The sequence below is a fragment of the Camelus bactrianus genome, chromosome X (assembly GCF_048773025.1).
Source record: "Camelus bactrianus isolate YW-2024 breed Bactrian camel chromosome X, ASM4877302v1, whole genome shotgun sequence".
In the NCBI taxonomy this organism is placed as follows: Eukaryota; Metazoa; Chordata; class Mammalia; order Artiodactyla; family Camelidae; genus Camelus; species Camelus bactrianus.
Window position 1 is genome coordinate 12,895,129 of NC_133575.1, and position 12,679 is coordinate 12,907,807.

Genomic DNA, 12,679 nt, shown 5'->3' on the forward strand with positions numbered 1-12,679 from the left:
CAGGATACCTCGTTCGCTTTACAATGGCATAAGGCTTATACTGACCGAATGTTTGACTTTATAGGGGAACTTTGCTGGCCTTTGAGCTGCATGAATGACTGCTAGGTATTAGGCAATGGGGTCATTTTTAAATGTTGCCTTTTCCACTTTGGCTGCAAGATTAGGGTGATAAATGTGTGTACATGGGTTGGGGGATGGTATGTGATCGGGAGAGATCAACACACACAGAAGTAGATAGAACAGTCTGGCTTCAGATATCAACCTTGATTCCATCAGAGCTTTTTGTGGGAAATCTCGGAGTCTGATGGGGCCATCGGGGATTTGAATAAGAGAGACCCAGCTCCTGAACGTATAGGAAACTCCTTAGCATTAGGAATATTCATGTACCCCCATTATGATGGCATGGGGCGGCTACACTGATTGATTTTAGTGGTTTAGTTCTAAAAGTAGGAACCATAGGAAAACTGTGGGGTGGGGGTGGAGCTTGAAGTGGGCAGGGCAGATGAGGCCTGGGGTTGTCTGAAGCTGCCCTTGCATAGCTAGCTCACTGTTTTTTATTTAGACAATCTCTCGGATGTCTAACAATCACTTTTCTAAAAGTGCCAGTATTCACACCTTACAGTGGACTGAGAAACACATCAACTCATGGTATTAATGAATATTTTTATTTGTATTAGTTTTATTTTTGGTGACTTTGAAAGGAAAGTTGTCCTTCAGAGTAAGCAAAAATAAAAAACTAAAGTGACCTTGGAGAGGTCAATGCAGACTACCAACAGAGGGCTGAGGGCAGTGAGACCGATGGTGATCAAAAGCCAAGAGCAAAGCTTTGCATTTTGACCCAAATGGCTTTATTAGCACACGACCAGGAGTCCAGGAGATTACAAAGAGCTGATCTGTACTTTGAATCATCTTGAATTCTTGACTTGAGGGTCTGCTGACCACTTCGGAGCAGACATTGAGGTAGTTAGCCTGTTGTCGGACTTAATTACCCCCTGGAATCCTACCCCTTCTGGGCGTGGATGAGAACTCCCCCTCTCGTGGGACTTTTCAGCCCTTCCCTCCAGTCACCTCTCTCAGGTGGAGAGGGGTCCTCTGGCCCAGGTAGGAAATCCCCCAATAATCCGAAGCTCCCCTTAGGAATGAGAGCCCCATCCCACTCATGGCCCTTGGTAGTGTTCAGCTGGACTCGCTGCACTGGCCCCTGAATGCTGTAAATAGGACAGTGCTGGGTGAGGGGCAGTGACAGTCAGGGTCCACCTGCCACAAGGCTCCCTATAAATGGATGCCTTTAAATGCCCCTGATTGTTCTTTCTGCCTCACAGGGTTTAGGGTGGAATATATAGTTTGGCTACCTAGCAGACCTCATGTTGAGAATTGTGAACATATTCAGAAGTCAAGCTAAATTTGAAAACAGCCAGCTCAAAGCTCTCTAGGTTTGTGAGATTAAAAAAATCTCCTAAAAGACCCTTTCCCCAAATATTGTCCCCTTTTTTTCACTTTTTATTTGGAAACAAAACCAAATTTAAAGTTGCAAGAAATGTATGACAAATCCCAAACGCCCTTTACCTAGACTCACTATTTTGTACCTTTCATCATATTTTCTTTTTTTTCCTCCCTCTTTGTCCATATACATTATTATCATCATTCTTCTTGTTGCTACATGTTTATTATCATCATGCTTCTTGTTTACGTGTACCTTGCAGACATCATGACCCATTACCCCCAGATCCCCAGCCTGGGTCTTTTATAAACAGGGACACTCCCTTGCCAAAAATGTTATTTTTTGAGGTAGAATAAGAGAGGGGTCTGTTGAAGACTTTATAACTGAAGTATGGGCCAGTCCAGACTGCTGAGTGTGGGGCTTTGCCCAGGCTTCCACTAAAGGCGGGGAGGGGGGAGAGGAGACAGCACCACAGGTCTGGAGGACTTTATTGTTGCCATAAAACATATTTTTTCCATGTTCTCTTTAGACACATGAAATGAAGTCTGCATTCCCAAGATCTGGCTTGTGGCTTTACAATAAAAAATATTTTTATAGTATTCTTTTTGGAGGGACGAAAGCATGCATTTTATTAACATTTCTCAAACGCTTTTTCAGTTTTAGGCTGACGGCATCCAGCCTGTAGACTGCTGTAATCGAAATACTGTACATGCCTTTTTAGAAATTATACCTTGCAGTTAACTGAAGGGGAAAGCTCTCCTTTCTTCTGTGAATCATCAGCTCTCTGATGGAGAACTTTAACATCCCTGTATCTGATCAGCACAGTAAGGGGACAGGGAGGTCATCAGGCTTATCTCACCTAACGTGTCAATGAATTTTGCAAGCAGTTTTCTGGGGGTTTTGCTCATGGGTGTTTTGGGTCTCATTCATGATATTCTATAGAGACCCGGCCCAGCGCAGCGGCCGAGGGATGCCTGGGAAGGGGGTATAAACAGCACCCTGGCCACCCTGGCTGCACCAGGATGCTCCCATGGCTGGTCACCCTCCCCAGCTGTGTCTCAGCGAGCACAGAGCCTGGGGCACTCCAAGGGGCAGCTCAGTTTTCCCTGCTAAGAACCCAAAGGACTTGCTTAGAGCTGGAATTCGGCAAAGCAACTTGCTCCAGCATGCCAGACCTGCTGCATCCCCAATACCCCACCCTCCTGCCTCTGCGCTCGTTGCCCACAACCCCCAACCCCAATGTGAGGACTCTGCGCCTAGGCCACACTGACAGTCTCAATCCTAACCCCTCAGAGGCGAGGAAGTGTTTTTGCGTCGGAACGCGCCAGGCACGGTGAGGCCACCAGTGACTCCCAGCGGCCGCACAGGGCGCTGCGCCCCCCTCGCCTTGGCCTTCCCCCGCCCTGCGTCCGCCCCGCCGCCCCCGCGCCGCCTCCTGCGCCTGGGCTGGAGGCGGATTCCTCTCTCCGGGTTTTTCAAAGCGCCTTTCCGAAACCTCCTCCCCGCCCAGAGAGGGAAATAGATCCCGGGCGCAGTTGCTCCCCGGAGCGGCCGAGGGGCGCGCGGGGAGAGGCCTGCGCCGGGGTACTTTCAAACTGAGGCGCGCGCACACACTTACACCCACCCACCCAGACACACACACGCGCGCGCGCGCACACACACACACACATACACACACGCCCATTTATATAGGCGGTGGCGGCAGCAGCAGCCGGGGCGGCGGCGGCGAGCACAGGAATGATGGAGCTGAGGCAGCCGACCCGGGTTGGAAGCAAGTGAGGAGAGCCCAGGCGCACCCCGGGATTTCTGTGCCCCGTGTTTGTCATCTTCCTCAGGGAACGGTGCGCGTGTTCGAGGGCCGGCTGGACTGATTTGCTAGAGAGAGGGCGGGGAAGAGGAGGAGGCCAGGTGAGCGAGGAGCTCCCTGCGTATCCCGACTGCCGGAACGCGCCTTTGCCCGACTCCTGCCCTCTCCCTGCCCAGGTGGGCGCGCCCGGTTCCCTGCTCGCCAGGAGCGCTTTGAGGAGACCAGAAAGTCGAGGCCCGGCTGTGCGGGATGCCTTTCGCCAAGCGGATTGTGGAGCCGCAGTGGCTGTGCCGTCAGAGGCGCCCGGCGCCTGGCCCGGTGGAGGACGCAAACGGAGGCAGCGCTGAGCCGCCGCCGCCCCTGCAACCGCCCGGCCGACAGGACGAGACCTCGGCGTCGGGGCCGGAGGATCCTCCCCACGCGCCCCCCGCGCCTCCTGGGCAGCCTCCTCAGCCGGTGGCCGCGCCGACCGACCAGGCGCCGCCGCACGGAGAGGCTCCCGCGGCCGGCGAGGAGAGCGCGGTGGGGGTCCTGGAGGCGGCGTCCGCGGCTGGCGAGGCGTCCTCGGCGGCGGCCGCGGCCGTACTGCTCATGCTGGACCTGTGCGCGCTGAGCAACGCGGCGCTGGCCCGCGTCCTCCGGCAGCTCTCAGACGTGGCCCGGCACGCGTGCAGCCTCTTCCAGGAGCTCGAGAGCGACATCCAGCTCACCCACCGCCGCGTCTGGGCCCTGCAGGGCAAGCTCGGCGGCGTGCAGCGCGTCCTCGGCACGCTGGACCCTAAGCAGGAGGCAGTGCGTGAGTACACGCGCCGTCCGCCCCCTTGGTGCTCCGCTCCGGCACCGGGCCCTCGCGCCCTCCACGGTCGCCGCAATCTCAGACCCGCGGCGCTCCTACAGCTTGCACCTTACTCTTGCCTCCCACCCCTCCCTTCTCCTGGGACCCACCCCAATCCTCCTGGAGTTTAGGCTAGACTCGGGCTGGGATGGACGCTGAGGGGAGAAAGTTAAAGGGGCCGCCTCGGGACTCGAAGGCAGTCTCCGACTGAGAGGGACCGTTTATGGGGGACACAGGAGGCAGAGGAGTCTGACATTTACCTTCAGGGTTCGATTTCCCCATCCCTTCCCAGGGGGCAGGAGGTTGGTGCAACTTCTTTGGTTTCCAGCAGCCCATCCCGGAGCCCTGTAGTGCCCCCCCCCAGCATGCTTGAGGGGAGCTCCAGGAGTAGTGAGTGTCCTTTTAGGGCTTCGGCAACGCCGTGGCGGTTTTGTCCCTCTTACTGTGACCTCGAGGGCTGCACCGAGCCCAGAATTTATGCCTTGCGCTCGGATGCAACATATCGTGGCGCCGCTCGCCTCCTGGAGTGAACTCCAAAGCTCTCTCCTCCAGCCTTGTGGCCTGGAAGGGCATGGAGGGAGGAGTGTCCCGGGCCCTGGGGAGATCGATGAGACCCTTGGACCTCTATTCTGCCCTGAACAGCACAGGGTTCCTACTAAATGGCCCTGCCCTCCGAGAATCCCAGAGGTGTACACCCCCTGCTCCCGTCTTGTGTACTGTAGCCCAAATCCACCCGCATGTGGAAGACCCCCGGGCACCTTTGCTGCCCGTTAACTTCACTCTTGCGACATCCTAGGGCTCCCAATAAATGCCATTCTGTATCATCTGCCCTCCGAGAGGCGTTCAGGAGGGTTTCCTGGTGCACTGTTAGCCAAATCAGGCGGAGGCAGAGTTATTTAGGAACAACCGGACGGTGGGCGGGGGCCGTAGGCCAGCACGCTGGTCCTTTGGCGCCTAGATCGGCTGCGACGCTCGACGCTCGCGGCAAAGGTGATGTCAGCGGCTCTGACTTACATAAGAAGCTTCCCCGGTTGCTGCAGCAGCTGCGCCGGTGCACGGTGGCGGCCGAGCGCGCGGGGCGGGGGCGCTCTCGCGGCATCCTTCCCCAGGGACTTCCGGGCACCTCTGCTCTCCAACCCAGCACAGCCTCCTCCCCGTTCACGCACTCGTCCCCACCCCAGCCCCCCTCCCCCAAACTCTTTGAACCCCGCCCTGGGAATTCGCTGCTTTTCTGCAATAACAATAATAATAAGCGTAATGAATAAATGATGTGCGCGATCGGTTTTCGCAGCTATAAAAGACCCGGAGTTGGGTTAATGACTGGTTGTTTAAAAGGGCAATTCCGGGGATGAGTTCTGGAAAGAATTAGGACTGCCGTAGGCCAAGTCGTATTTTACTTTTGGGACTTGAAATAAGCGCTTTAATCCTGCCTCCTTTTTACCCCAAACCACACAGCAGAGACTGGCCCTTCACTTTCAACAGTGCTGATATCTGGGGAGTGCGGTTGGGGTGAGTGGTGATTTCACTTCAAAAGAAGTGGAGGGGAGTTTTGCAGACTGTTGAGTGGTGCATACATTTCCTGTGTGTGTGTGTGTGTGTGAGTGATTGTGACACACTGCTCCTTAAGTTAGATTTCTCACAAGTGAAACTCAGCTCTGGAGCAGAATGTATTCTCTTCTGCCCTCTTTCTTTAGAGGGAGGAGTGGATAGTTATGTATCCAGAATTTCATAAATCCTTTTAGCTGTTTGGAGTACAGATTAATGGTTAATAGAGAAAAGAGGGACTTTGGGTATGTGCATACAATTGATGAACATATACTCTGTGTACTTATACATGAATAAAGATGGAGCTAATATAATACCCAGGAATAGATTTAAAATCTCCTATTAATTTTTACGTTTTTCTAAAACATTGTCTCCAGACTTTGTGTCCAAACCTCTCTTGTCTCTTGTCCATATAAATTTAGGAGGGCATTGTTCTTGTTTGGTGTTATAAAAGGCATTACCTTTGCGAAGAAAAGCACAATATTATGTGTCTTAATTTGGGTTTCCTAGCATGCAGAGGTGGAGACAAGGATTTCTGTGCATGCATTTATTTGAGAAGGGATCCCCCCCGAAACGTGAGGAGAGAGTGGGGAAGTAGGGCAGGGAAAGAGGAAACCTCATGGACATTGTGAGCTGCTTTCCATCCCAGGCAAGTGGGATTCAATCCAGCACATACCTCAGAAGTATTGCACTGAAGAGTGAGGAAGCTGGAGTATTTCTCCACCAACTTCCACCCCTCACTGATGGAGAGTGGCACCTGGAGCATGAACTCTCTGGCTCCTGGGCCTGTGCCATGTGTGGGCTCAGCATGCTCCCTGGCCACGTAGAGAGATGCCAAATGCCTATGGTGTGTACAGGAATGTCTGCAGGGGTCCTCTGGGGAGGGCAGAAGGGCTGTGGGTGGAATACCAGTGGCGTCTACTACATTATGCATCTCCCTTTAGCATTGCTCGAGGCCTAGAGGAGTTTGAAAGGGAGAGGAAGCCTAAAAGTGATTGAAGTTCCTTTTTCTCCCTGTTTGAATGTGTCTGGGTGCCTCCATACCCCCTGTATAGCCTTCCCACTCGGATCACCATTCTTGGACAGCTGCATCCTGTTGCCCCGAGACAGGCTGGGGTGGTTTTTGCAGGGGTGACATGATCTGACATATACTTCAGCAGAGTCACTCTGGAAATAAGTCTGGAGACCAGTAGACCAGTTAGACAATGTGAGTGGTGACAGTGGCTAGGACTAGGGAGACAGTGAGAAGTGGTCGGATTCTGAATTCATTTTGGAGATGGAATTGATGGGACTTACAAACTGGATTGGGTAAAAGGTATGAGAACAAAAAGTAATTATGGAGGACCTTAGGTTTTTGGGCTTAACTCATAGAAGTTCCATTTCTAGAAATGGGTAAGGTGAGTGGAAGAGTAGATCTGTCATCACTGGGTTGCGGGGTGCGAATGGCGGGAATGGAATCAATACTTTTCTGTTTGTCCTGTGTTAACTTGAGATGCCTGTGTGTATTAGACAATTAGATGAGTGAGTTCCAAACTCAAGAGAGAGGTCCAGGCTGGAGATGTAGCCCTAAGACTTAAGGGTAGAGATGATATGCAAAGCCTTGGAACTAGGGCAGTGTAGAGAGTAAAGAAAAGGGGGGCAGGGCTTAGCGTAGGGCAGTCCAACTTCGGAAGGTTAGTAGAGGAGAAGAAAGTCTGAAAAGGAGCAGTCAGAAAGCTAGAAGGAGAATCAGGAGAGTGTGCTATGATGGAAGCAAGGAGAAGGTGTCTCAAGAATGGAGGAGAAGTCAACTTGGTCAAATGCTTCTGAGAGGAAGATGAGACAAGACCATTGAGTTTGGTAACTGGTTAGCAATGAGTGGCCCTGATTAAGTGCCATTTAAGTGAAGGGGTAAGATGAAGGCCAAATAAGAAGTAATGAAGAGAGAACAGGATGGATGGAGGAGGAGATAGCAACCACAGACAACTCTTACAAGGAGTTTTGCTCTGAAGGAGAGTGGGGAAATGGAGCCATGGCTGGAGGGAAAGGCAGGGAGATTTCCTTTAAAAATGTTGGTATTTAGGCATGTGTAGATTCCAGGGAGAGGGGGAGATTGATGATGCAGGGAAAAGAACTGGATAATTATGATAATTCCTTGAGAAGCTGAGAGGCGAAGGGATCAGAGCCCTCTTTCACCCATGGGAACTCGAGGGAAGATGGGGGATATGGGTAGAGGGGCAGGTGGGCTGGTGAACTGATGGTGCTTGGATGGGGCGTTCTTAGACCATTAGATCCGTTTTCTCTGTGAATTATGTGGGAAGGTCTTCAGCTGAGAGGGTGTTGGTAACGTGAGGAGAGAGGGCGAGGTGTTAATGTTGTTGCAGGGAGGGACCATGGATGCGATGAGGAAGTGTAGGGGGGATCACCCGGCTGTGTTGAGAGCCTTCTGAGACTTAATGCTCATAAACGTGAAGTAAGTCTAGCTTTTCAGTCACTAAAACCTGAGACTTTGGAATTGCTTTCATGGTCCTTGACCCCAAAAGGTTCATCCTGAGACAGTTTAATGTCATTGGCTCTTTGAATGCTGTTGATTATGTTTAGTTTCTGAGTTTTAAAGTAAACTTTATATTAAAGTTGAACGTTGCTGCAGAAAAGTGCATAGACCATAAATGTACAGCTTGGTTAATTTTCACAAAGTGAACAACTCACACAACCATCACCCAGATCAAGAAATAAAACGTGTTGTTGAACCACCCTCCTGAGGCCCATTTTATCAGGCACTACCCCCTACCCCAAAGGTAACCATCATTCTGACTTACGTCTCCAATTAAATTTTCCTGTTTTTGAACTTAATGAAAGTGGAATCATATAGTATGTATTTTTTAGTGTCTAGCATTGCTCACCCAACATTGTTGCGTATATAGTAGATTGTTGCATATATAATATATTGTTCCTTCTCATTGCTGAATAAAATCCCACTGTGTGCATGTACCACAATTTGTTAATTGATTCTAATGATGGCCATTTGGGTTGTTTCCACTTTAGGGCTATTGCCACAAACATTTTTCTACATGCCTTCTGATGGGCTTATGTATACACAGCTATTTAGAGTGTATCTAAAAGTGGAATCGCTAGATCAAAGGGGATGTACACATTTGGCTTTAGTAGCTACTGCCTAACAGTTTTCTAAACTGATTTTACCAATTTATAGTCCCAGAAGTATATGCAAGTGAGTTGCTCCACGCCATCACTAACACTGGTGTGGTCTGGTTTAAATTTGCATTTCTTTGATGATTTTTGTGGTTGAGCACCTTTTCATATATATTTTTGACCATTTGAATATTCTTTTTTGTGGATAACCTGTTTGAGGCCTTTGTTCATCTTTCAGTAAGGTTCTTTGTACGTTTTTTCTTGTCTTGTATGAATTCTGCATGCATTGTGGGTATGAGTTATTTGTGAGCTATAGGTTTTGCCCTCTGTCATGTGCCATTTCACTCTTAGTGTTACCTTTTGGTGAGCAGAAGTTTTTATATTTATGTAGTCCCGTTTATCAATCCTTTTCTTTATGGTTAGTATTTTTTGTGTTCTGTTAGTATTCTTTGTTCTTAAGCAGATTCTTCACTGACCCCAAGATCATGAGGCTCTTCTCCTATGCTCTAGAAGTTTTTTTGTTTTGCCTTTGTCATTTACATTCATGAGTTGTATGAATTGAGATTTGCAAATGGTGTGAGATAGGGGTCAAGATGAATTTTTTTCCATGTGGATGCATAATTAATCCATTGCCACTTACTGAAAAGACCATCATTTCCACATTTCACTGCAGTGACATCTATAGGGTAGATTGATTTTATTTTTAGTTGATATTTTATTGAGTTCTGCTATATGTCATTTCCTGTGCTGAGATCTTTATATGAATCACCTAATTTAATCTTCACAAGAGCTCTCTGAGAGAGGTACTGTTGTTTTCCTACTTATTGAGGGTTAGCAACTTGCTTCAGGTAGCAACAGCTAGAAAGTGCTGGAGCCTAGATTTAGGGTCCGGGTCAGAGTCCACAAACTACACTCCCACACATTAGACGTTTCTCCCGTGCGGGGCTACACACATCCAGGGGGATTGCTATGTTAAAATCAAAGCCCTTCTCAATATCTTTCTGTCTACTTGACAAGGTTCATCTCTTGCTCCTCTACCTGTTGTCCTTCCCTGCTGTCCACACCTTCCACCCCAGTCCAGTCAGACTGAACTACTTATTGGGTCTTCCCCATCTTTCTAGGCTTTCTCATTCTTTATGCCTGTGTGTATACTACTCTTTCCTTCTTTCCAGCCTCATTCCTACTCTCTCTTTGATAATCAGTGGATATGTCATCTTTTCTGTGAAGTGGAACCTGATTCCTTGCCTGCCACCTCCTGCCTTCAAGTTTTCCAGAACTCTGTGCTAACCTTGATCTTAGCTTTTCTTCTTCTGAACAGCAGGCATTGTTGGTGCTCTGCTAGATTCCTTCAGCCCTGACCTCTCATTCTGAAGGCTACCTAGGGCTTTTTGTTCTGTCTGATGGACCATGCTTGGCCTTGCACGTAGGGAAAGGCAGAAGTGTCAGCAAGGTAATGCCCCTGCAGCAGCGCTCAAGCAGTGACGGATGGGGCATTGGTGGACCGGTGGCCCTGCTCCCGTGCCCCTTGGATGAGAGAGCTCTGAGGCATGTTCTCCGCCACCTCTCAGAGTTCCCAGTAGACTTAGCTCCAGTTGCCCACAGTGGTGACTTCTTTGCTAATGTACTATGTGTTCTCCACCTCCTTTTCTCCATCTCTTTTTCTCACTTACCTATGGGTGATTCCTGGGGTTGCCTGCCACAAAAACTTCTTGCACTTTGAACCCCTCATTGGTGTAGGAGATCTTCGGTGCTTCAAAAGTGAGAAGAGGCACAAAAGGAACTCAGATGGTGAAGACACATTCCCTCAGTTCCTCAGTGTTCCATCAGTCAGCCTTAGGGAGCACTGTTTATGGTCCTGTGGAATGGGTCAGTTACGGCCCCAGGAGATCCAAACTCCCTATTTGAGAAGCATAACTTCAGCCAGAGCAGACACGGAAACTACTAAACCCAGAAACATACTAGGAAGTAACACACGGGTTGTATCGATCATTTTGAGTCGATATGGCAATGCTGATCATGGATTCTTCCTGCTTTTGGACGGGTGATCCTTTTCCTCCCTATTCTGTTCATCTTACCATCCACAAAAACCCTTGGCAATCTGGTTGATGTGGTTTTCTTTTCTTTCTTTCTTTCTTCTTCTTTTTTTTTTTTTGGATGTTTTAGTAACTGTGATTAGGTATCTTTTTTTCCTGGCTCTGCTCAGCAAGGTTCTTTTTTTTTTTTTTGAGGCATTATGAGATCCTAACAGCTCCATTGAAAGCTGCTTTTAAACCTGTCATGGAGCAACTGAGAAGAAAGCAATCTTTCAAAGGTTAGTAATTCATGGGTATAATTTCCTCTTAACTAGTAACAGCAAAACACTTCTTTCTAGACTTTTCTTGTTGTGTTGGATTGGGCTTTTAAATGAAAACTACCAAACTACTTTACGTAGGAAATCCTTGAGATTCTGTTTGGCTGATACTGCGAAGTTGGTAACAGTAAAGATTGCTTCCTTCCTGTTTGTGGAGGCCTTTCCTACACAATGTCATCAGGAAAGTGTAAAGTCCACAGAAGCTCTCAGAAACATCTTCAATCCCAGAGCTTCTCGCCTACCTTTAATAGGCATCACCTTGAAATTGCAGTCACGTGTGAAATCTCTCCTCTTGTCCCGTGTCAGACCAAACTTCTTAAGGATTCATTGACTTCATATAATACTTTGAAATTTTAGGGACAAAGATAATTTTAAACGTTAGTGGGAATTTTGTTTTAATAGTTGAGTTGAATTTCTTTTTATTCTATTAAAAATTGTGGAACACAAGATTTTGCGGGACACTCGATTCAGAAATCGTGGGAAGATTATCCCTGGAACAAATTCTCAGTCACAAAACTTCTGGTAAGTTCTCTTTACATCAAGAATTCTTCATGAATCACATCTTGATGATAAATGAAAATGAAAGATAAGTAGGGAGGATGGTTTCTGAACGTAAGGCTCTCATTTTAAGGTCTAAATTTGTTGAAATAAGGTTTTGGAGAAGCCCTCCTACCAGACTGTAAGCCCACAAAGGGCAGAGAACCTGTCTAGCTTATCTTTGTAAATGATTAGGACAGCCATGGTCAGGCTTTGTTTTTGACATTAATGTCTGTCCCTCAATCTATTAATGAACCTGAGAAGGTTTGAGTGTACTGAAGTTGCAGTCTAAAGACCTGGGCATCCATATGCTGAAAAATTACTTAATTATAAAGTGCCTTAGTCCTCAAAGTGAAAATAACCAAGAATAAAATGAAGTTAACAAGACTTGGAGAGTCTTGGGCTCTTAGAGTTGGGAAAGACCTTAGCATCCATCGACTCCAACCTCCCACCCAGGGTGAGACTCACTTTGAAGATGTCCCAGTGAAAGCACAGCACGTTTCCATGCCCTCTGGGGCTCCTGGGAGCGGCCACCCACGCCACGGCTTTACTGGTGCATAGTTCCCATTCTCAAACAGCCCTTATCCACACTGAGACTAAATCTGTCTTTTTCTATTGCCTGCCTTTTAGTCCTAATCTGCTTTCTGGAACTGTATGGAATCTGTCTATAATCTCTATTCTAGGACATCTTTTAGGTGTCCAGGGGTTACTGTTGTGGTCCTTTCTCAGCTTTCTTCATCCCAGGTAAAACAACATCAGTTCCTTCAACCAGGACTCTTAATGCCAGATTTCCTGTCCTGCTTCCAGTCTGGCTACCCTCTGCCACAGGTGCAGAACAGGAATGTACTCCTTTCTTTCTATAAGTGAATGTCCTCCTAGGACTAAGATGGCCCTTATCACTTTAAGCATTGCACAACACTGCTGGTCCATCATTGCCCTAATGGCACGACAAGCCCCTTTCCTTTAGAGTGGCATATCTAATCTCTTTTACATGAGGTTTCCTCTATTTCATTTGTGTGGTTGGTATTTTGAACT

At 48.3% G+C, this 12,679-nt stretch overlaps 1 protein-coding gene across 2 annotated transcripts in view; it reads left to right on the forward strand.

The window, feature by feature from the left end:
• The first annotated feature begins 2,213 nt into the window (after positions 1–2,213).
• The window catches only part of NHS (NHS actin remodeling regulator), a 340,052-nt gene continuing 329,586 nt past the window's right edge, over positions 2,214–12,679 (forward strand). For both annotated transcript variants that reach the window (XM_074359290.1, XM_074359291.1), the window contains exon 1: positions 2,214–4,044. In XM_074359290.1, coding sequence (XP_074215391.1) covers positions 3,498–4,044 — 547 coding nt within the window. In that variant the 5' untranslated portion in view covers positions 2,214–3,497. The remainder of the gene's footprint in view (positions 4,045–12,679) is intronic.